At 45.7% G+C, this 24,553-nt stretch overlaps 2 protein-coding genes across 3 annotated transcripts; one reads left to right on the top strand and one right to left on the bottom strand.

The window, feature by feature from the left end:
• Nucleotides 1-323: 323 nt before the first annotated feature.
• TERF2IP (TERF2 interacting protein) lies at nucleotides 324-14,173 on the bottom strand. Its single transcript, XM_081202469.1, has 3 exons — nucleotides 13,536-14,173; nucleotides 5,937-6,010; nucleotides 324-4,666 (listed from the first exon to the last, which is right to left on the bottom strand). Exons 1-3 carry the CDS (start codon nucleotides 14,131-14,133, stop codon nucleotides 4,205-4,207), a joined length of 1,134 nt encoding a protein of 377 aa, XP_081058595.1. The 5' UTR covers nucleotides 14,134-14,173; the 3' UTR covers nucleotides 324-4,204.
• A 177-nt stretch (nucleotides 14,174-14,350) lies between these two features.
• Nucleotides 14,351-24,178, top strand: KARS1 (lysyl-tRNA synthetase 1). Of its 2 annotated transcripts, none has more exons than XM_081202410.1 (14): nucleotides 14,351-14,577; nucleotides 14,807-14,939; nucleotides 15,375-15,540; nucleotides 15,921-16,014; nucleotides 16,372-16,558; nucleotides 16,675-16,800; nucleotides 17,963-18,082; nucleotides 18,778-18,940; nucleotides 19,046-19,219; nucleotides 19,614-19,699; nucleotides 20,189-20,274; nucleotides 20,678-20,804; nucleotides 22,851-22,994; nucleotides 23,980-24,178. In XM_081202410.1, exons 1-14 carry the CDS (start codon nucleotides 14,516-14,518, stop codon nucleotides 24,064-24,066), a joined length of 1,755 nt encoding a protein of 584 aa, XP_081058536.1. In that variant the 5' UTR covers nucleotides 14,351-14,515; the 3' UTR covers nucleotides 24,067-24,178. The 2 variants fall into 2 exon arrangements, with proteins under 2 accessions (XP_081058536.1, XP_081058535.1); XM_081202409.1 differs by lacking the exon at nucleotides 14,351-14,577 and adding an exon at nucleotides 14,585-14,718.
• Nucleotides 24,179-24,553: the final 375 nt, after the last annotated feature.

The raw sequence follows: 24,553 nt of genomic DNA, 5'->3' as shown, positions 1-24,553 counted from the left end.
TATTTTTTCCCAACTTTGTTCTCTGCAAATTTTGAAATCCCATCATTAAAATCAATTCCTTTTGCTACTTTGTTTTCAATTGGCAAGATGGCTAAGCCAGAGAGCTTTGCCATTCCCTGTGGGAATGTTCAGGGAGGCAGGAGAGGATATATTGTTTAATTATATCCTTCCCAACTTGTGTTAACAAGTTCTATGATTAACAGAGTAACGTTCCCCTTTTAAACTTACACAGCGGATAGATTTGCCAGGCTTGCATAAGCCTCTAAAATAAGTTTCCTGGTAATTCCCCTTTCTTCCCTCTTAAAAGAATAGAATGGACAGTCTTGTATAAAAGTATATAAAATAGTTTACTCACATTCTGTTCACAGAAGGATCCCAGAAGGCAGACTTAAGTTACAAGATATATACACCTGGAATCTATGCATGTCAATGTCTGAAACATCGTTTAAATATTTTATTTTGTATATTCATAGTCTGTTTTTTTATCTGAAAAATCTACTAGGTGGATCATAATTGATTTTAAATCCACAGCTTGGCTGGAACTAGAAATGGCTTCAGTCCCCCTAGTGGATTATCTGCACTGGGAACTAGATACTGGGAGTGTGCCCCTTTTGGCTCTGACCCTCAATTACATATTACAGTAACCCAATAATTACATTTTATCCTCACAACAACCCTGTGAGGTAGGTTAGGCTGAGAGACTGACCTGAAGTCACCTAGCAGGTTTCATGCCTAAGCAGAGCTACAAGGTCCTAGTCCAACACTTTAACCACTACACCACACTGCCTCATGACTGGATCAGCCAGTGTCAGTCTTGCTAGCCCAGAATACTGGTTCCAATAGTGGCCAGCTGGAAGGAAGCAAAAAATGGCTTATACAGGAAATGTTGTACAGAGGCTCATGTTTCCTCATGCTATGATTATGAGAATGGAAAAGGCTGCTGAGATGGGGATTTTGTGGAAGGACCAGGAAACAGGAGCATGTCTGGCCTTATGCATGTTTGCTGATGTGATTTTTACAGAGTTCAACTGGGGCTTACTCCCATTTGCACTCACTTCCTCTACTTTTTCTGTTGCCTCCCTTACTTCAAACTACTATATAGACAGCAAACGCATTATGGCAGGGCAAAATTATCTTGTTACTCTATTATGCTTGATGCCCATAAACAATGCATGGTGCCCATGATGCAGACCCTTCGAGTGTCACTATTTTCCAGTGACAGTTCCAGATCTACAGAAGCCACCCCATTTTCTGATTTGATCCATATAACGTCCCTATTTTCAGTGGAGAAAGGCCATGGAAAGTCATGGGAGCCCCGAGCCAAGGAGATAAGTAACCATACCTTTAGAAAACATCTGAAGGCAGCCTAGTATAGGGACGTTTTTTAATGTTAAATGTTGCATTGTGTTTTTTTATACATATTGGAAGCCAACCAGAGTAGTAGTAGTAGTAGTAGTAGTAGTAGTAGTAGTAGTAGTAATAGTAATAGTAATGCAATAGGACATCCCTATTTTACTGGGAGAAATGTTGGAGGGTATGCATGATGTCGTTGCATAAACACCAGGAACAAATGTAAGGAAGTTGGCTTTAGTGCACGTGAGAGGAGAACAAGTCCATTTTCTGGGCTGTTTTTCCTCCCCACTGAGATTTGCAGTTAGCCGAGCTGCTCAAGAGAAGAGATGATGCCTGCCTGCCACCCCCCTGAATCTCCCTGGGTGGGGGAAAGAAGAAGGCGGGGGGGAGGGGTGTGGGAAATAGAACAGCGTGCTCCTGCGCACATTGCTCCTGCCTCTGCCTGAGCCCAAACCGGAGGCGTGTTCCCAGTCCAAGGCGACGCATGTGCAGCCAGGCCGTCATGCGGCCTCCATGAGGAGGGGGGCCGGTGTCCTGGAGATTCGGGCTTGCACTGACCTCTCCCCACCCTCAGCCTCCACCCCCACCATGCACTACTTCTCCTTTGCCACCAGAGCAACCAGCAGTGGCGGCAGAAGGAGCGTGGCAGCGTTGTTTGCCCGAAGTCACTTTCTTTCGGGGGCCGGGAGCGGGCGCGTTGAGCATTCTGTCACCCCCCTCATGATGACACCCGGGGCGACCTGCCCCCACTGCCACCCACTTCCTAAACCACTAATCCTGAGACCTCTGCAAAGGAGTTGAAGTGTAATTTAGTCTTGAAGAATTCATGGGTAGCTTTTGTGTGAAAAGCCCTCTAACGAAGTTCACACATCTGATCTGTTTCAATAACCAAGTTCACATCAAGCCTGGTTCCAATCAATGTGGTTGCTGTTCTACTTGCTTCAGCGAGGTATGGCTGGATACAAGATGACCAAATTAGCCATTTCCTTTTAGGGTTTATGACGATCCACATGTGCCCTTATTTATATAACAGTCATGATTTTTACAGTCCAGATGAATTTTGCAGTGGAGACTTGCATCAATCCTAACAGTGCTCCCTTTTTCTGTTTTCCACTACCATTAAAGACCATTTTTGTCATGGTTTCCTGCCATCTCCTTCCATCTCTGCTGACGTTTTCTACCATTTACAGCAGTTTTCCACCTGCCTCATAGACACAAAACTGAATGTCAACACCCTGGTTGCTCCCACATTTTCTTTGAGAAGTTAGAATGTTCATGAAGATTCCACACCATCACCATCATACAGGGGCAGGGATGGCCAAAAGTGATGGTCAGATAGAATGTATTCATTTCATAGCATAACCTTTTGAGGCTGGCGAGTGCCACATCTATTCATAGCAGGAGCCTTTGATGACGCCTTAAGGGCCAGTTCATGGATGAGTGATCAAGTTTAAGAGCATGTGAAAACGTATATACTTTGGCAGTGGCCAGTGTGGCTCTAGTCAGCTGTGTAAACCTCCTTAATCTGGCTGCATTGATCTTTTAGAGTTCCTGGATGTTTGTATTTCACAAAACTCTTGAAAAACCTGTCAAAGAGATAAGTTACTGTTGGCACCTATAACACCTTTTTGCCGCGTGATTTGGACAGAACATTCAGAGGATGTGGCATTTAATGAGGAAGGGAGCACAGACAGATTCTGTCCACTCATTTGTTCCATACCTGGCTGTTCAGCTATGATTTCTCTTTCCTTACCAACTCAAGGAAGCCAGTGCCACACACAGAGACCTGAATACATACCTACATTTACTGCACCTCTATCCAAGGTGCATTTCCCATGATGTGGCAGAAATTTATCACATACTCCAATACCATCATACAAGTTGTTTGCCCTTCTCTACATCTGTTTTTTTTTAAATTAAGTCTGCAGCCTCTGTGTCATCTGCTACCTTATTTTAACCAGATAAACCACCTTTAAAAGTTAGGTGGAGTCTTTTTAGGTGGGTTTTTGTTGTTGCTGCTGTTACTGATTTTCAATTTTTGAATCTTTATTTTTAGATCTTATAATGATTTGTGTGGAAATTGTTCAATTATGGATGTGTTTTATTTATTATGACTAGTTTTGTTATGGTTTAATTATGTAAATCTTTTCATGTTCATGTTGGACGAAAGGCGGCATACAAATTAAATGATGAGGATGATGATGAAATGTTCTTCTACAATTGAATAGCCAAGATGAGGAGAAATACTATGCATGTAGGTGCTCAGCACTCTTGTTAGCCTAAATGATGGGGGTGGGGTGTATGCGTATCTATCTAAGTGGGGGTGTTCTGGCTCCAGAAATCATTACAGTGACTAAGTGCATCAGTGCTACTGAATATTCTTGACTGGGTGGAAGCACTTCTGGAGAGAGGGATGGGGGGTGGGATGACCCCACAGGAAGACCCAAGCAATGCTCCAACTTTAGGGGATTGGCTAAAGTCGAGCCAAAAATGTGCGGCTGTCTGTTGCCAAGTACCTCAAAATCAGCCACTGCCACACCTAAGTTCCAACTTAAGGCAAGCTGGTGAAGGGAGAATAAAGAGGCTGATTGTGCCAGGTCCACAGATTTATTCCGTGAAGTAAATAAAGGCTTTGTGTACAAATGGAAGTGAGGAGAAGGAAAGTCTCAAAGAACGGTGTCTCCATCACAACAGCTTGCTGTGCTTTCAGCCACAGAAGACAGTAACCGCAGGATGCTGGCCTCCAGAGACTTTCCCTCTAGCCTGACGCTCAGAAAACTCCCTCTGAAGAAATGCGTGTGAGAAAGAAGAAGTTTGCTGCCCTCCTACAGTAAACCATGGCTGTTGCAAGCTAACTTTCCCTGAATGCCACGCGCCTGTTCACATTCTCCGCTCCGTATTTTGCCACTAGCTTGCTTCTGAGGTCGTCATCCCCCTTCAGCAAGTCCACATCATCCTGCCTGCTCCAAAGAGGGCAGCCACCCAAGGACTGCCCCGTCTGCAGGCAACTTTCCACAGCTGCCACTTCCCCACTGTTTTTCAAAAAAGCTTGTGTCACAGTTGTCAGGTCCACGTCAAACTTCTCCATGAAATGCTTTATGTCCTCCACTGCCGTGGCCACCTCCACAGCTGAGGGAGCTGCAGGCTGTTGCTCTGCCACTGGGGGCTGGCTTGGGGGCTCAGCAGAATCTCCACTAGATACAAACTCAAGCACCCTGATTTTGGGATTAGGAGGTGCTTCCTCTTCAGAGGTCTTGAGCTCCAGGTGTTCTGAAAAGGTGTCTTCCATGGAGCTGGGGCTCTCACTGTCTCCCTAGAAGGAAGGTGAATTAGGACAGTTCAAGATCACTGTTTCTTTCTAAATTTTGTAAGCCTATAAAAGTGCAGATTATAGTCAGTTTCTGGGGCCTGGTACTCTGATGGTGATGGGGCAATTCTGTTTCAGTCATTCCATCACAAACAAGATAGTGACGGGTTAGAGAACGTACAGAAAAAGGAAAAATGACAGTGGGGTTGGAGAAGTTTCCCTCTGAGGCTTCTGAATCTGCCAGGTGGACAAAGTTGACCAGGGACCCCTTCCCCACTAGAGTCCTTCGGCACTGCAGAGACACTGCTTTTCTCTAATCAGCTTGAAGCAAATTAAAGGAAAAGCTGCTTGGGTCTTACTCACAAGTAGCCCCACCAGTAATGAGTCAGGCTGGGCTGCAGGTAAAGGTGGGCATCGAGGCTCAAGGCTCCCACTAATGGTTTATAAGCCTTAGAGAGAGTCAGGAAAAGGAACCAGAGCACACCTCTTTTGGGAGCATATAATATGGTAAGTTGTACCAGAGTGTGGTAGAGGTGGGTTATATTTTCCCCAACCCACCCCCACAGTTGAGCAGGGCTTCTCTGGTCTGAAAGAAGGCAGAGGGAGGAGTGCAGCCCTGCTCCTGAAGGCAGCAAGGAACAGCTGCTTCAACTCTGAAGAGCGAGAGACTCCATGACTGCAACACCAGACAACACACACTTCCTATAGTGCAGAATGATCTAGCAATCAGCAAAGGTGAAATAGAAACATTAATCAGAAGCCTCCTTCAGCAGCTTCTACCTCTAAAATGGTTCCTGTTTAGCAGGCTGCTTCATTAGTTAATTGGTTAATCCCTCTTCCCCATGTGCGGGATGCGGGGAGGTTAATGACTAGTTCCTTCTCTGAAGCTGCAAGGAACATTTTTCCAATTAAAAGCACATGGCAATCCTGAAATGCCTCAAGGGTGTTTACTGGCACACACACACCACAGACTGACACTGCAATGGAGGGAGTAGGTTGGATTGCTACATATACGGCCTGAAAAATATAAGGGGACAACACTGGAATAAACAGGTTGGCACACAGCACTGCCTATATCACCCAGAAAAAAGTGCCTTAATGAAACCTAGCAATTCCAGGCTAAAGTTACATTTGCCAATGTCCAAGGCCAAATATGTCAAATAAATGTAATCAGTTCTGCTTTTAGTCATTCTATAAGCTATGCTGAAACACTCAGTGGCATCTGTACCCCATTGTCTTCAAATTCTTTGTTAAGTGTCTGAAAAATGCTCTTTACCTTTGATCCTTCCGCAGTGTGACTTTGATCCTCTGGCTGGGGGACATCCTCAACTTCCTTACTTTGTTTTTTTTTTTTTAATAAATTTTTATTGGTTTTACAGCATTTTTTTAAAAAGAACAAACAAACACAAAACAAAACAAACATACAAAATGCTTTCAAAGATATTTTCATAAACCTCTTTTCTTGGACTTCCCCATACCCCCCCTCTCTGCATCCCAGTGTCCATATTTGAACTAGCAACTCCCAGTTGTTACTTTCTAATCTCTGTCATCTTAGTCCTCCTTTATTATCTAACCTTGTATCCCTGTACCCTGTTACTTCTAGCAACCACAACATTTTAACATTCGTTGAGTTTGTAGTAGTCCTTAAGATAGCTCTTAAATTTTTTCCATTCTTCTTCCACCATCTCTTTACGTTGGTCACGGATTCTGCCTGTCATCTCTGCCAGTGTCATATAGTCCATCACTTTCATCTGCCATTCTTCCAGAGTAGGTAAATCTTGTGTCTTCCAATACTTTGCGATGAGTATTCTTGCTGCTGTTGTGGCATACATAAAGAAATTTCTATCTTTCTTTGTCACCAATTGGCCGACAATGCCCAAGAGAAAGGCCTCTGGTTTTTTGGAAAATGTACATTTAAGTACCTTTTTCATTTCATTATAGATCATTTCCCAGAAGGCCTTTATCTTCGGGCATGTCCACCAAAGGTGGTAAAAAGTACCTTCAGTCTCTTTACATTTCCAACATTTATTATCGGGCAAATGATAGATTTTTGCCAGCTTGACTGGGGTCATGTACCACCTGTATACCATTTTCATAATGTTTTCCTTTAAGGCATTACATGCCGTAAATTTGATACCGGTGTTCCATAACCATTCCCAGTCATCTGACATAATGTTGTGTCCAACATCCTGCGCCCACTTAATCATAGCAGATTTAACTGTTTCATCCTGTGTGTTCCATTTCAACAGCAAGTTATACATTCTAGATAAATTCTTAGTATTGGGTTCTAGCAATTCGGTCTCTAGTTTTGATTTCTCCACTTGGAAACCGATTTTCCTATCCTGTTTAAAAATTTCCATTATTTGGCGATATTGAAACCAATTTTCTACTTTGTGCTTCAATTTCTCCTGACTTTGTAGTTTAACCTTGTCTCCATCCTGTTCTAAAATTTCCCAATACTTCGGCCATCCGACCTCCATATTGAGTTTCTTCACTGCTTTAGCCTCCACTGGTGACACCCATCTAGGGGTTTTATTTTCCAATAAGTCTTTGTATCTTATCCAGACATTAAATAATGCTTTTCTAACAATGTGATTTTTAAAGGTACTGTTAACCTTGTCATACCAAAGATATGCATGCCAACCAAAAGCATTATTGAAGCCTTCCAGATCCAAGATATCTGTATTCTCGAGGAGCATCCATTCTTTCAGCCAGCAAAACGCTGCTGCCTCATAGTACAATTTTAGGTCCGGCAGGGCGAAACCCCCTCTTTCTTTAGCGTCAGTCAGTATTTTGAATTTAATTCGGGGCTTTTTGCCCTGCCAGACAAATTTCGAAATGTCTTTGTGCCACCTCTTAAAACATTCCATCTTATCAAGAATCTGCAAGGTCTGAAACAAAAATAACATTCTAGGCAATACATTCATTTTAATTACTGCAATTCGACCTAACATTGACAGTTTCAGATTTGACCATATTTCTAGATCTTTTTTAATCTCTGACCAACATTTTTCATAATTGTCCTTATACAAATTAACATTCTTAGGTGTTAAATAAACCCCCAGGTATTTGACTTTCTTAGCCACTGTCAAACCTGTTTCCTCCTGAAACTTCTCCTTTTCCATATCTGTTAGGTTTTTCCCTAAGACTTTAGTTTTTTGCTTATTCAACTTAAATCCAGCCACCTGGCCAAATTGTTGAATTATTTCTAAAACCCTTTTCGTACTAGTGTTTGGCTCTTGCAAAGTCAATACTAGGTCATCTGCATACGCTCTTAACTTGTAGTGTTTAGCTCCGACCTGCACACCTTTGACCTGCTGGTCATTTCTTATCATATTCAGCAACACCTCCAGAACCGAAATGAAAAGTAATGGGGAAATTGGGCACCCCTGCCGAGTTCCTTTTTCTATCTTAAGTTCCTCAGTCACAACATTATTTACAATCAGCTTAGCTTTTTGTTCGGAATATATTGCAGCCATACCATTCTCAAAACCCTGGCCTACCCCCATCCCATGAAGATTCTTCCTCATAAAACTCCAAGAGATATTATCAAAGGCTTTCTCCGCGTCCACAAAGATCAATACTGCTTTAGTGTTTATATTCACCTCCAGCTTTTCCAAAATGTCTATTACATTCCTTACATTGTCCGCTAGGTGTCTTTTAGGGAGAAAGCCTGCTTGGTCTTTATGAATCTTCTCCATCAAAACTCTTTTAAATCTTTTTGCCAAAATGTCTGCAAAAATTTTGTAATCCACATTAAGGAGTGATATCGGGCGGTAGTTCTTGAGTTGGGTCTTTTCAGTCTCTGACTTTGGTATGAGTGAGATATATGCCTCTTTCCACGATTCAGGTGCCCTTTTTCCTTCAAGGATCTCATTACAAACTTCTCTTAATGGTTGAATCAACCATTCCTTCAACGATTTGTAGTATCTAGAAGTCAGTCCATCTGGTCCCGGAGATTTGCCCAATTGCGTATTCTGAATGGCAGCCTCTACCTCTTGTTCTGAGATTCTCTGGTTCAAGTCCATCTTACTTTGCTGAGAGATATTTTGTAATCCATATCTTCCAAGGAATTTGTCTATATCTTCTTCATTTTGCGGGCCTTGGGTGTAAAGTTTTTTGAAGTAACTTAGAAAGCAATTTCTAATTTCATTAGGTTTAGATATACTCTTTCCATCAACCTCTAGGCTTGTAACTGTATTTAGTTTCTGCCTTTTCTTCAATTGCCATGCCAAAAGTTTACCGCATTTATTTGCTGATTCAAAAGTCTTTTGTTTCATTTGCTTTATCTTCCATTCAATCTCTTGGTTCATCAATTCCATATATTGAGTTTGATATAACTTAATCTCTCTTAAAATGTCCTGAGACTTTGGTTTTGTTCTTAATTTCCTCTCTCCTTCCTTTATCATTTCCAAGATCTTCTCTTTTTTCTCATTTTGTTTTTTCCTCTTTATTGAATTTTGTTGAATCAAAAATCCTCTCATAACAGCTTTACTTGCGTCCCAGATCACTCTTTTCTCCACGTCAGTCCTCAAATTTATTTCAAAATAGTCTTTTAAGGTCTTTTGGGCCTTCGTGAGAATCTCCTTATCTCGAAAGAGGGTGTCATTCATTCTCCATCTAAATTGACCGGTTATTGTGAGTTTCATCTCCATCTTCACGGCGTTATGGTCGGAGCAAGTTTTTGGGCAGATTTCCACTTTCTTAATCTTTGGAGCCAATCCACTGGTAACCCAGATTTGGTCAATTCTGGTCCAGGTCATCATTGCTTGGGAGAAGAAGGTTCCCTCTCTCTCCAGAGGGTTCCTTGTTCTCCAAATGTCTATCAAGTTCATGTTTTCTGTCATTTCGAAAAAAGTCTTGGGGAGTCTCCCTTCTTTAGTGACTGTTAGTCTTTGTGCCTTGTCCATATTAGTGGAGACCACGCCATTCATGTCTCCCATGATTATCATATTATAATCCAGATAGTCCGTCAAAGTTTCATGAAGTCCCTTAAAGAAGTCAGATTTGCCTTCATTTGGTGCATAAATTCCAACAACTAAAAGTTTTTCTCCTTGTACTTGTATCTCCACAGCCAGATATCTCCCTTGTTCATCTTTAAATATCATTTTTGGAGCCCATTTCTCCTTCACATATATTACCACTCCCCTCTTCTTAACTTTGTCTGATGAGACAAATTCTTGTCCTAACCTTTTATTTGTGAGTAATCTCCTGTGGGCTCTAGTTATGTGAGTTTCTTGTAAACATATCAAATCCAATTGTTCTCTGTTCAAAATATGAAATACTTGTCTTCTCTTCAAAGGCCCATTCAGTCCATTACAATTCCAACTAAGGAATTGCAGAGCCATCTTGTTATTTTCTTAAGGCTCCTCCAACAGCTCCAAGTTGTTGCTCTTCTTCTGACGGTGGTGGTTTTTGTCCAAACGAGAGATTCAGGATATCCAGTGCTCTCCTCTGTTCTGCAAGTACGTCCACAGTCCCCTTCTGTAGGTCCTCCTGATATCTTGCCAGAAATTTGTCTTTATCTTGAATTGTCTTTATTTTCACTTTCTTTGCCTTGTAGTCGAATGACAGTCCTTGTGGGAATTCCCACCTGAAGCGGATCTGATTTTTCTTTAACAAAAGCACCAAATCCTTGTAGAAGTTTCTTAAGTCCAAGATATATTTTGGTATGTCTTTAAAGATCTGTACTGCTGAATTTCCAATTTGGAGGGCTTTTCCAAAGTGTAGTCCTAAAATTTTATCTCTTTCCTCCTTAGATCTGAGTGTGATCAAACAATCTCTTGGTGTCTTTCTATCTTGCTTTTTGCCGAGTCTAAAGGCAGTTGTGATTTTAAAATCGTCTTCCTCCAAGTCCCAGCAATCCGCAAACTCCCGTGTCAAATATTCCACAAGGTTGTCACTTTCATTCTCCGGAATCAGTCTTAATTTTAAGTTTCTCTCTTTCCTCTGTAACTCCCACAAGGCCAAGGTTGCATCATGCTCATAGACCTTCTTGGCAAGTGGCTCTAATTTCTCCTGCGTCTCTCCAGCTGTGGCTTTGGCCTCTTCGGCAATTTGACGCGTGGTGGCATTTTCCTCGACCAATTTATTTATAGATTCTGTATTCTGGTTTAATCTTGTTGATATTTCTGTTAATTTTTGTGTGTTCTCTGAAGTCTGTTTTGTCAAAGACTCCAGAGTCTGGTTTATCTTAAGCAAAGCTTCTGTCACAGCTTCCATAGAAACGGCTGCTCCTTTGTCCTGTCCTGTTGTTCCAGCTAGTCCGGCTGTTACGCCTAAGATCGAACCTCTTCTCTTTGCTTGTTGCAGCTGCAGCTGTTGCTGTTGTTGTTGCTTGGTCTTGGCTCTTGTAGTTATCTCTTCTTGTGGCCCACTCATGTCAAGGTCAATTCCCACGGGATTTATTCTCCCTTGGAAAATTCCACTGTCTTAGGCCGTGCTGGACTTCACTTTATCCTCTAGAGGGAGCAAATCAAAATGGCCATAGAAGGAAATTTCAAAATACATGAACAAAGGAGACCATCCAAGATGTAGAAAGAAAGGAGATTAACCCAGTCAAAATCAATGTTACTAAAGTCTTATAGCTTCCAATTGCCACAGTTGCCCAGTATACTGTTTATACTGTTTCTTCTTAAAATGTACAAAAGTCAGGCACTGTGGAAACTTTGTATCAAGGTGTCACTTCACAGGGAAAAGTCAGCTCAATGTACTAAGAAGGCAGACCGTTTCAGACTTTCAAGTAGATGAGATAGCAGAGGTTTTTTCCTTCAAATAAGTCATGCAGTTAATGGTCAAATTCGCCTCCCCTCTGCCCTGCTTGCTAGAGGGGAGATCAAAGGTTTAAATGTCCGGTTTAGCTGATCAAAGGATGAATTTAAACGGATGCAGGTTTAGAGCTCCGTTGCTTTCACTTTCATGCGGTCGGGGGGAGGCAGACTTCCTTTGTTTAAATCTCCCCCGTTTTTAGCCCAATTTTTAAAATTAAGAAAAGTCCCAGTTATTTTTCAGTTCTTACTCACGGGGAATCAGTCCGAATTTCTTTTCAGGAAGGAATCGGCGCTCTCCGCTTATGGCGACGCGGCTTCACTTCGCAGGCTGGGTAGCGACTCTCAGCACCGCGCTCACTCCCGATGTCGATCCGTAGCCTTTAAAAAGGCTCTTTCACGGTACCGGGGGGCGCAAAGGTGCCCACCGAGTCTCCTTGTTCTCAGGCTTCAGCGCCTGGGATTTTAGGGGTCCCCCGCTCAACTTCCTTACTTTGGGAGGCTGCTAAAGACAAAGGCATGCTGAGGTTCACTGTGACAAAAGTCATCCAAGCCACATCTCCCACCCTTGTGATGATGCACCAATTACCACCTTGGTGCCATGGGCCCTTGAAAAATGGGGGAAGGAAATGGCAGCTTCAGGTCCTGACGCCCCACTGGCCTCAGCTAGCTAATGAAGTGGGGAATTATGGGTTTTTCTGACTCTTGATTTATTTATTCCCCACCCCACCCCCCATATGTAAGGTTGCGATTGTGCAGCTAAAGTGAGTATAAGCTGCAGGCCCAGTGCACTGCAAAAAAGGCCTCTTTTCCAGAGGAAACAAAGGGTCAGTTAGGCTGGGGACTGAGATATGAAAGCTAGGAGCTAAATGGCACCTTAAACCTAGGTTATGGGTCCAACAACAGAATGTCTAGGTATGTTTTTTAATAACAAGAATACAAAGCTGAAAATGAATGAACTACAGCTAAAATATTATGTTCAATTTTCACATGGTCTAGTCTTTCCCCTGCCTACCCCCCTAATATTCTTATGAGGGTCTCTTCTCCAGTCTTCAGAGAGTAACTGGACGTGGGGAGGCAGAAAAAGGTCCTGCTTTCCTTTCTGAAATCTTTAGGTGCAGTACTGCACCCAGAGCTCAGAAACTGCTCACGCTAATGAAATTCCCTGTCGCAAAACGCACCTAAAACAATGGGAGTCTTGAACACTGGCTGGGTAAGACCCTCACACAAGTCAGAAGGAGCAGCACTGAACAGGCAAGAAGCCCGAGGATTTGAAGAATTCTAAGGGTAGAGTGGATACCCCTCCAAAGGGGCAGGCAATCCAGAGGCAAGGCAATCATGGACTGAGAAACTGGAGCCTGGGGGGGAAATACTCAAAGACAGTAGGGAGTTGAACAAGGGCAGTGGGGAAGAAGAGAGGAGTGAAAGGCGTGTGTGTGCATGAAACACTTGCACACTCACAGGGGAAGTACTTGGCAGGTCACCAGCAGGCAGAAGCAGTAGCTTGAAAGCATATGAGATGTCATGAGGAAATGGCAGGCAGAAGCCCAGTGTTGACCAAAGGCAGGACTAAGAAGAAAGGAGGAAGCTACTTTAATAGATTTTGAATTATGTCCCCATGATAGGGCTTGGAGGCAGAAAAGGTGTGAAGAGAAGGCAGGAGGAAAGAACCCCAAAGGGAGAATTTTGCCCATGGGGGCTCCTTTGGCCAACACCTGGCCAAAGTCTCATTTCCGGGCAATATAGAAGCCCAGAGGGGACAACAACCTGCAAGATGAGTGGCAGTATTTGACAACCAGGAAGGTGGAAGCAGGAGGTGGGCCAGGGTGCCCCAGACAAGTTGCCTCACCATAATGTAGCAGTGATGCTAGACTAGCTGAACCTTGCTGCCTTCTGGCTAGGAAATCATCCTTCTGCCAGGCCTTACTGCTCCTGACTGGCAGCAGTGACTCTCTGTATGGCTTCAGACAGGACTCCTTCCCAGCACTAGATGGGGGTGATGCCAGGGACTGAACCAGGGACACTTTCTGCATGCCAAGCAGGTGCTCTGGTCCTGTGCTGCGGCAGGAGGCCTTTTGGCCCATTCCAGCTAAAGCAGCCCTGCTTACCAGCAGCAGATTCCGACGAGCTTCTGAGCTTGCATCTCTGGGCAGGCAGGCAGAGGTCTTCCTTGCCCCGCAGGTGCTTCAGGTAGCGGTCGCGCATGGCCTGCCAGGAGTGCCGCGTGACCCGGGCCGCCTCCATCTCCTTCCAGACAGCGTTGCCACTGCCGGCTGCCTGCCTGCCGCTGCTGCCTCTCTTGCTCCTCCGCAGGTGCAGCAGGATGGCCTGGTCTTCCACCTCGCTGAAGGGCAGGCGGCCCTCGGCAGCGCCCGTCTCCGCGGTGATCGGCGGCGGTTGCAGGCGGTATGTCTCCAGCGGCAGGAGCTCCTGGCGGGCCACGCAGTCGGCGACGTAGCTGGCGGAGATGAAGACCCCCGAGGTTCTCGGCGGCACCTCTCCCGGCCGGGCCAGCAGCACCGCGCCCGGCTCCTGCACGCGGCACAGGCGTCCGCCGTGGCGCACGATCAGCGGGGCCAGCTCCACCTTGGCCGCCCCGGGGCGCACGTAGAAGCTCAGGGGGCTGCCATCCTCCCGCTGGAAGAACAGCCGAGGCTGCGGGGCAGAGCCATCCGGCTCACCCTCGGCCTCCGCTGTGCCCAGCATCGTCCGGACAGCTGGGGCTGCAGCGGAAGGACGAGCCCCGCGACCGGCTGCTCGGACCCCCCAATTCCCACCCGACGCCGCCTACGGGCTGCTCTGCCCGGAAAGGAAATGGCACTCTGCACGCGCTCAGGGGCACCTGCGTGCTCAGATTAGGGGCGGGGCGACTTGACCCGTTGCACTCCGCCCACTCCTCCCTTCAACGGCGGCGGCAACGTACCGGAAAGTTTCCTTTTGCGGCCGCCGCGCTCCAGTTTGCGCAGACGCGGACGGTGCTTCGTTGAGGAAGGGCGTGGCGCCGCTTGCAGTAAAAGCGGCTGCTGACCCAGAAGTGCTTTCGCTTTTGTTTCCTGTGGGGTGGAAGAAGCACCTGTCGGCCCTGAAGATGGCGGCGCCCGCCACGACGAGCCCTCTGGACGGCGAGGCCGAGCCCCGCCTCAGCAAGAAGTGAGTGCCGGAGCCGGCCGCCGCGGCCTCTGTTATGTTCGGCGTGGCGGCGGCAACGTGGCGGCGGCTGCTGGGTCTCCGCCCGGCCTGGCCGCTGCGGAGCTTCTGCGGGAGCAGGCAGGCGCTTGGCGGGCAGGCGAGGTCGGTGTCTGGCCCGCTGGGTGGGGTGTTGGTTGCGGGGAAGGGCCGCGGGGAAGGGAAGCGCCGCTGACTCTCGGTTCCCTTTCAGCGAGCTGAAAAGGCGCCTGAAGGCCGAGAAGAAAGTGGCCGAGAAGCAGGCGAAGCAGAAGGAGCAGGCAGAGAAGCTGCCGCCAAAGTCCGCCGCCTGCGCGGCTGAGGACGAGGAAAACCTCGACCCCAACGTGAGAAGCTGTCTTCGCCGATGCTACCCAAGCCGGGCGGGGGGGGGGGGACTAAGTGGGTGGCTTGACGGAGAGGGAGCCGTTGTGGGTTGGGGATCTGCGAGTGGCTCCGTCCTGGGGCTTCGCCCAGCTGGTTGTTGGGCAAAAAAGTGGGCCCCTTGGGCCGGAGCTTCTGCCAGATAAAGCTCCCTGATCTGCGCCCACGGTTAAGGCACTGCTTGGGTGGCCTGGTGCAAATGCACCTATGTTATCTCCAAAGGGATCCTCTCAAGGATCTGGCTGAGAGCTTCCCTTGCTGCTTCCAGATCTTTCACTGGAAATATTGATGCTTACTGTGAGGTGCTCCTTGTCTTATGTTAAACAAGTTTCTGGGGCCGAATCGTCATGTACTAATTTGTACATTGTCAAACATTTTTGTCTCCTTTGTACTGGTAGCAATACTACAAGATCCGCAGTCAGGCCATCCAGCAACTGAGAGGCACTTCTGAAGACCCCTTTCCACACAAGTTCCATGTGGATATCTCACTGTCAGACTTTATAGAAAAGTACAATCACCTACAGGCAGGGGATCATCTTACTGATGTTACAGTGAGACTAGCAGGTAAAGGTTCATGTTGGGATTCTGGGAATGAAAGTGATTGTCACCTTCCCCACATTTTTTTTTTTTTACAGTGAAGACTTAGTGCAGTGCTGTGTGGGTAGTTTCTAAGCAAAAGAAGGAGTGTCACTGATTGCTCCTCTTGCAGGAACAGTGAAGCTGCAGTAAGTTTCATGGAGTTGAGGATATAGGGTGGAATTTGAAGTAAGCAAGGTGGCTTTGTCCTTCAGTTGCTACAAATTCTGCGCAATTGACCTTTGGTAAGGTCTCAGTGGAAGGTTGTATGTTATGTGCTGCCATCCAGAACTCGTATGTGTTTTCCAGGCTTTTCACTGTAACTGATGGCATCTGAGGCATTTTTCTTTGTCACTTTTGTCATTTAGGCCGGATTCATGCCAAACGAGCCTCTGGAGGAAAGTTGATATTTTATGATCTTCGTGGGGAGGGAGTTAAGTTGCAAGTTATGGCAAACTCCAGGTAAACAACATTTAACTGCTTTTGTCTGTTATTGCCTTCTGTGAGTCCCAGTGGTGGGGCAGAAAGGAACTGAAAATGAAAGTATGATGTCCTTGGGTCTCCCGAATTGTTCTTGAGGATATTGTCCCAAGGGAGCTTCCTTTCTGGCTCACTTTACACATTCTAGAAATCCCCTACAATGGGTTATATTCTAACTAACTTTAATTTGTATTAGACCCATTGATATTAACGGACCTAAAATAGCCATATCCATTCATTTCAAAGGGTCTGCTCTACATATGACTAACTGGGGTTGGGGAAATGCTTGCCAAAAAGAGTTGTTTCAGTAAAATATTTTTTAATCCTCCCCCACCCCAGAAACTACAAATCTGAAGAGGAATATATGCACATTAACAACAAGCTTCGTCGTGGGGACATTATTGGGGTCCAAGGGAACCCTGGCAAGACAAAGAAAGGGGAACTGAGCATCATTCCGTATCAAATCACTCTCCTAGCTCCATGCCTTCACATGCTACCTCATCTTCATTTTGGGCTGAGAGACAAGGTATCTTACTTGCAGCTGCAGTTTCAGTAGCTCAGTTGATAACTTCTGAGGTTATCCAGTGTACTTTGGTTTTCCTTTGGTATGTTTTATGCTCTAAATCTAGCCATTGTTTGCAGGAAACCAGATTTCGGCAAAGATACCTGGATTTAATTCTTAATGACTTTGTAAGGCAAAAATTCATAGTCCGAGCAAAAATGATAACATACCTTCGAAGCTTCCTAGATGAATTGGGCTTTTTGGAGGTAAGCATTGTGTGCATAGATAGTGCTATATGTTACTCCTACTACTTCGCTTTCATCGTATTCCTAGTTATTAGTGTGGTTTTGTTTTTTTTAAATCTGATTGGCTCCTCTGAAAGTGGGATGTTGGACTAAAGATGCCTCTTTTGGCTACATATTCTTTTAAAGCTTGGTGTTCCTTGAGTTGAAAGAGCATACAAGATGACCTTCTTTTCTATTTAATGAAATGTAGAAAAGGATATAGTGTGTGTTGGGCTGTATTCACATGTAACAGTAAACTGAGGTTTGAATCTACACCATAATGTGTACACAGTTTGAGACCTCACATTTTACTACTTCCTTTGTTCAGTTGGAGTAAAAAAAAGTATGCTAGCATGGTGTCTGAATTTATGCTCTTGATTTGTTCATTTCTAAATAAATGTAGAAAAACCACAATGTGAGGCCAAGAATTGTATTTGGTTTTCCAGTTGTGGTTTGTTTGCGAGAGACAACCCATGAGTGCTGGATAAGGTGTGATTCATGGGTTGTTGCTCCCAGCTGGCTCGAGGGAAGAACAAAATAGCAACACTGTGTACTTTGCATTTATGCCATAATGCACACACACTTTGGCTTTGTGACACTTGGTCTCTTGGCCTTAACACTAGAGAAAAAGCATTCTGAAGAGTTTTTGTTTGAGAGATGCAGTTTTTTAATTAATGCTGTGTTGTAGATACAGATTGGCAGATCCAAAAGGAAAACGAAATACAGCAGAGAGAGCCAACCCCACCCACAAAATATAAAATAATTTATTTATAGATAGGAGCAGCACTTTCACTGAAGTTCACACTGAAAAGTGGGGTAAGATTGCACATTCCCACCTCTGGAACACCCAGCTTTCAATCATTTGTCGTCCTCCCATAATACCCATAGAGTCAAAAAACAAAACAGGAAGGGGCTGGTGTGCTTACCTTAGTGTGACCCAAAAGGCTTATAATCTCTGACCCTTGTCAGCCATTTGTTCTTGCTTGTCTGTTTCCATTAAACCTGAAACCTTTGGAGGTTGGGTCAGGAGTCTCAGTTCTCAAGTACATGCCTCAGAAAATCAACTTTGAAGGTGGGGGCTACTGTGTGGCACGAGAGAGCCAATGAAGCATTTGTAGTTTATGTTTGCTTGTTCTTTGATTAGATTGAGACTCCCATGATGAACATCATACCTGGAGGGGCTGTGGCAAAGCCTTTTATCACCCACCACAATGAGCTGGACATGGACTTGTACATGAGAATAGCACCAGAACTCTACCACAAGGTGAAGTGTCAGAGAGAGCAGCAGACAAAGAGGATAAAATTGGTCTGATGCACGAAAAATGTCTGAATATTTCACAGTAACCCCTTTGTGCTTAATGTGCAAATGGAGGCCAGAACTGATTAAAGTACATGTTTCAGAAAGTTCAGAGGAATAAGTTCTGCATAAGAATGCCATGAGGATGGAGGTTTTTGAAGGCTGTGCATCTCCCATACTGATGGGACTATTGAACTGCCCAAGCAGTTGAGTCGTGTCAGACCATTGGTTGGACATGGAGACCAACTTGCACTGATTATGACAGCAGACGTTTGATTACTTTTGTATGAACTGCAGAAAACACATTTGCATCATGTTATTGGTACCGTCCCTGCACCCTTGTCCTCTCCACTGGTTTCTGTTGAAATATTTGGGTCAGGTTAAATGTTCTGCTGTTCATATTGAGATGCAAATTATTCCATGTAACACTGGATTATATTCTCCCCCCCAAAAAAGTTATTTACATGTTTCCTCTCAATCTTCTGGATTCCTTCTTACTCACAGATTAGTTATTGGCCCTGGTTGGGGGAAGCTAGGAGAGTCCTAGTGGAGTGGGCCCTGAGGTGGTCTTAATCACAGGGTTTGCTTCTAAGACCAGTTTAGGTACAGAACAAATCCCCCTTCACAAAGCAGGTAGGTCCAACTGTCTTTGTGTTTTGTAGATGTTAGTGGTTGGCGGAATAGACCGGGTCTATGAAATTGGGCGCCAGTTCCGGAATGAAGGCATTGATTTAACTCACAACCCAGAGTTCACAACCTGTGAATTTTACATGGCATATGCAGACTACCATGACTTGATGGAGATCACAGAACAAATGCTCTCAGGTTGGTGACCACAATATTGAAGAAGGGGGTGGAGACAAGATCTTTATGAGAATTTGAGCAGTAAACAGACATGGATAAGCATAAAGGGGAGCTCTTCTCTTGCAGGGATGGTGAAACACATCACTGGCAGCTACAAGGTAACGTACCACCCTGAAGGCCCAGATGGTCAGTCCTATGAGATAGACTTCACACCACCCTTCCGCAAAATTAGTATGGTGGATGAGCTGGAGAAAATATTGGGAGTGACTTTTCCTGCTGCAGATCAGTTTAATACAGAAGGTAAAAGAAGACAAATCTTGATTTGTTTGTAGCAGTTCATTTTATGTTGAGGACATACAAGAGAAGTAAAATACACCAGGTACCAAGGTCCTTATATTGAGTATGAGAACAGGCTTGGAGTGTGTCTCTGCCTCACCTGGGCTGCTCTTAGGGTGGGGGGGGGGTAGTGTAGCAGATTGCTAAGAGGGATGGGTAGTTTTTTGGGGTTAATGTTATTCTAGCTCTGAATTGATACTACTTTTGCCAATGGCTTTCATACTGTTTGCTTTGTAATTGCTGGTGGCCATTACCATTCCCAGTGATGGGAGAATGCAAGTGGTTCCAGCCCTCCTCATGCATCTAGGTAAGGGATTTAGGCAGGGGTGTCACTAATATCTCCATACTGTGCACACAGAAACTCGTAAATTCTTTGATGCTATCTGTGAAGAGAGGGGGATTGAATGCCCGCCCCCCCGGACTACAGCCAGGCTCCTTGATAAGGTAAGGGTCCTTTGTAATCTCTGTTAACTTTTGGGTTCTCCTGTTCTCTGTCTCTGCTTGACTTGGCCTAGTCAAAATTCTCAAAGTGCCACAGGAAGGAGTGTATTACACCCCAAAGGCATGTGAGGCAGAGCCCAGAGGGATGGATGGTTGGAGGTGGAGCTTGTTCTACTAAGCCCAGAGGCAGGCAGCTTTTTGGAATTCTTCTGAGGTTTGTGACTTTTTGCTTCTGAACACAGAAGGGTCCTGCTTCCTGATGTTCTATGTGCAAAGTGAATCTAAAAAGTGGACTGCCTGCTATGGGAAATGGGTCTGTCCGGAAAGTGTGTCCTCAGAAAGTTTATTTTTTGCTATGGACCTGGCTAAGTTAATCAGATGATGAAATGGATCAGCAGGGTTTTCCCATCTTATGCCACTTTCGAAGACAACAATTGTTTAAAGCAAGAGTGTGAAGGCTCACTCTCTCTTCCATCCCCTCTTGTTTTTCAGCTGGTTGGGGAATGTTTGGAAGTTACGTGCATTAACCCCACATTTATCTGTGATCACCCTCAGATCATGAGTCCTCTGGCGAAATGGTAAGCAGGGAGAAAGGGTGTGTGTGCACTCATATGTCTTAAATGGGTCATCTGTTTTCTGTGTGTTCTGCAAGCTGGCAGAAATGTAGTTTGCTAAGGCATGTTTTTATTCTTTTTATGGTTTTCTAGTTTGGTGAGTGTCTTTGGAAAGCTGGATTGGGGGAAATAAGGGTGTTGTGCTCCTTGCCATGTCCTATAAAATAGAATGAACTACGCAGACCTGATAATCAGATTGTAGAATCTAGAGAAAATGCAGAAATGTTACATGCATTATTGAGTAGAATTTGTTTAATTAGTCTGTAGACCATACCAAAATCTTTCATTACCTTTCCCCTGCTGTTATCCAGGTGTGTTTGAGTAGCTTACGGGTCTAAATCTTAGGTCTCCTGTTGACCCTCTGCAGGCATCGCCTTCGGCCGGGCTTGACAGAACGCTTTGAGCTTTTTGTGATGAAGAAGGAGATCTGCAATGCCTACACAGAATTGAATGATCCTTTTCTGCAGCGGCAGCTTTTTGAAGATCAGGCTAAGGTGTGAAGTTTGCATAGGTGGCCATTTGAGCTGGGCTTTTTTCTGTGAGGCTCTCTGTCATCTTGGCTGCTGCAGCCTCCTTCCCTGTGTAATGCTAATGATTTGTATCTGTCAAGGGAGGGCCTGCATGTTGCAGGAACCCACCGGGGTTGGAAGTGCCCCTTGGTGATTTTTCCCTTGTGATGAGGCCCTGTAGCAGGAGTATGGATCACCCAGTGTTGGGTGGGAGGGCAGGTGCTGATTTCTACAATGTCGCCCTCAAGCACATGAATGAACAATGGATACTTTGTCCTGTCAAATCTAAATAATTGATGTAGGTAGAAACTGGGGAGATGGCTGAAATAGAGCCATCGGACTTTGGGTGCGGATCAGCTGTATTTCAGATAGCCATCATGCTTACTGTGTCACCATAAAACTCCCATGGGCAGCTAAGTTGGCCTTTCCTTCCCCGCATTCTCCCCTCACCCATGGTCCCAATATTTCTAATGTGTGTTGCCTGTTGAGCCCTGGATTCAGATCCCCACAAAGCTCAATGAGTTTCTTTGAGCCAGTTGCTCTGTCTGAGCCTAACCTGCTTCACAGGGCAGTTGTGAAAATAATAAGGCTAAAAAAAGGAGTGAAGCAACAAGCATCATCTTGAATTCCTTGGAGGAAGAATAGTTGGATAAATTTGATGCCATGTGCGTTTTAGGATGTGGTGCTTCAATTTATGGGAAGAATTCTGGGAACAGAGTCTTAAGACAGGGGTCAGCAAACTTTTTCAGCGGGGGGCTTGTCCACTGTCCCTCAGACCTTGGGGGGGCAGACTATATTTTTTTTTTGGGGGGGGAGAATGAACCATTTTTGCCTGCCTGCAAAGAGACCTGAAGATGCTTCGCTTTCCCTGTCCCAGTTGTCGTCCCAATAACTGCAGTTGGGCTTCAGCCAGCCAGCCAGGTGCCGTGGCGGGGTAGGAGGCTTCACAGCACCACCCTGCTAAGGTGGGCAGGTGGGCAAGCCGACTCCCACGGTCAACGGCACCCAGTGTGGGACAAGATTGAGCCGTCCCTAAGGAGAAAAGCGCTGCCGTGTGAGGGAGAGGGAAAGAATGCAAGCGCTGGTGATCCACGCGGCAATTTCCAAACCATCCACGGGCCGGATCTAGAAGGCAATTGGGCCTGATCCGGCTCACGAGCCTTAGTTTGCCAAACCATGTCTTAGGAGATACTATTTACTAGTTTAAAGCCTATAACATGTATTATGTGCCTCATCCACTTAGTGCCCTAAGACTTAGATGCAGTGTCTGCCTCCCTCAGCCAGCTCCTGGATTTGCAGTAGATGTAATGCGCCTCTGTGGCATCACCTCTCTTCCCTCCTTCCCCAGAGCAATTCCTGCTTTTCTCTTTGTAACCTTGGCTGTGGCTGCCTTATCTCATATGTTAGTTAAATGTATGTCATCTCACTTAAGAGGAGGAACAGAGAGAAAACTGTGAGAAAGTCTCAAGAGCTTGGGAAGCTTGGGAACAGAGCATATACTTAGCATTTAGAAGGTTCCAGATGGGATCCAGCTAAAGGGTTTTGGACTGAGATGATGTAGATAAGAGAGACGACTAGGCTAGATGGGCGTCCTGTCAGACTCTCTGTAGTTCATTGTGCTCTACATGGTTTTCCCTGATCCTTTGGCTCTGAGCAGTCTTTGCCAACCTAGTGCCCTCCAGATGTTTTGTAGAGTTGTATGGCCACCAGGTTGGCAAAGCCTGGCCCCCCCAGATGCCTTCTTAACTCCAGTGTGATGTCTCTGACTGTGACACACAGAGCCAACATGAACCCCCAGCTGCCAAATAAGAGGCTCCATGAGCATATTGTTGGAGTGGCAGGTGTGGACCCAACCACATTCCCTGTCCCATTGTCATCTGACTTTGTAGACCCAGTTGCCAAAGAGAAGCCTTAGCAGCCCATCTCCAGGGGCCTCTTGAAATCTCTTCCCAAGGGAGTTCTATGGCTGCAGACTCTAGTTCCAAGGATGACCCTTTGGTCCAGCTTTTCATTTCCACCCCCTTCCCCTAGGCAAAAAGTGCAGGTGATGATGAGGCAATGTTTATTGATGAGAATTTCTGCACGGCTCTGGAGTACGGGCTCCCCCCTACAGCAGGCTGGGGCATGGGCATCGACCGCCTAACCATGTTCCTGACTGACTCAAACAACATTAAGGTAGGCACAGACTCTTCGCAAGTTCCTTCCACCAAGCCAAGGCCTGCCTGTGCCATATACCATTTGAGGACATATGCTTGGTTTTACTGATTACTGTTTTTAGCTATACAGTGGTGCCTCGCAAGACGAAATTAATTCGTTCCGCAAGTCTCTTCGTCTTGCGGTTTTTTTGTCTTGCGATGCACGGTTTCCCATAGGAATGCATTGAAAATCAATTAATGCGTTCCTAGGGAAACCGCCTTCAGACGGGAGAAGCGCAGCCGCTTGCTTCAAAAGAGGTCCGGGGGCAGCGGGAGCGCTTCCCGGGGAGATTTTAAAATGCTGGGGGTCGGCAGCGAACGCTTTGCTCCCGACCCCCAGCATTTTAAAATCTCCCCGGGACAGGGGGAGATTTTAAAATGCTGGGGGTCGGCAGCGAACGCTTTGCTCCCGCCCGCCAGCATTTTAAGATCGCCCGGGGCAGGCGGGGGGAAGGCAGGCGGGGGGGGAGCAAAGACTTTTGCCCTCCGCCGGCCTTCAGAAGAGGTCCTCTTCTGAAGGCCGGCTGTGGGCGAAAGTCTTTGCTCCCGACCGCCAGCATTTCCCTATGGGCTTTCGTCTTGCAATGCAAGCCCATAGGGAAATTCGTCTTGCAAAGCGCCTCCAAAACAGAAAACCCTTTCGTCTTGCGGGTTTTCCGTCTTGCGAGGCATTCGTCTTGCGGGGTACCACTGTATTATATACGTGTGTATTTTATATGTTGGAAGCTGCCTGGGATTACCATGTGATAAAGGGTAGCCTATTACAATAAGTATGTGTGAGATGTAAATGACTGAAAATATGGTTCATGCATCTCAAGTGGTCTTAGTTTGGAACTCTCAACTAATCCATCATTAAAAAGTGCTAGAGATCTTGCTACAGTGGCCCTTAGGCCTCCTCATGCAGGAATTGTGGGGGGTGGGGAGAGGTGTTGGTGGTCTGAGAAAAATGCCCCTTTCTTTTGCAGGAGGTGTTGCTATTTCCAGCCATGAAACCTGAAGAAAAGAAGAAAGAGGCACAATCCAATTCTCCTGCTGATGGGACCTCTGTGTGACCCAACAGGCTGCATTAGAGGGCAGAGGCTGTCCTGGGCCTTTGAACATGCCAGGGCATGCTTCTGTATTTTACAATCGTGAATAAAGGAGCTGTTCTATTGCTGTTTGCTATGAATTTGTCCTTTCATGATTTCGGGGGGGGGGGGAGCATAGAAAGGCCCCCTCCCCTGTGTATGGGGCACAGCAGCTGCGACTGTCCTGGGCCATTATGTCTCCCCTCAGATTCTACTTGTCTTTAACGGTTATTTTGAAAGCATGAAGTGTCTTGGGAATGTCATGCTGTCTTCGGAGCCATATGAAGAATGATGGACATTAGGGAATCTGCTCAGTGTCTGGGTGAATGAGCATAACCGTGGTTGCAAACATCAGAAGTAAAATGTCACATCTCAGCTCTCTGTTGATTGCTAACCAGTATATAGTGAAAGGGGCAGGATGTCAAGAGAGAACATCACTTAGTTTGCAGTGGCGTCCACCCTGCTGAGGTCA

The sequence above is a fragment of the Podarcis bocagei genome (assembly GCF_964188305.1).
Source record: "Podarcis bocagei genome assembly, chromosome: 7".
Taxonomy (NCBI): domain Eukaryota; kingdom Metazoa; phylum Chordata; class Lepidosauria; order Squamata; family Lacertidae; genus Podarcis; species Podarcis bocagei.
This window is presented reverse-complemented; position numbering and strand designations above follow the sequence as displayed.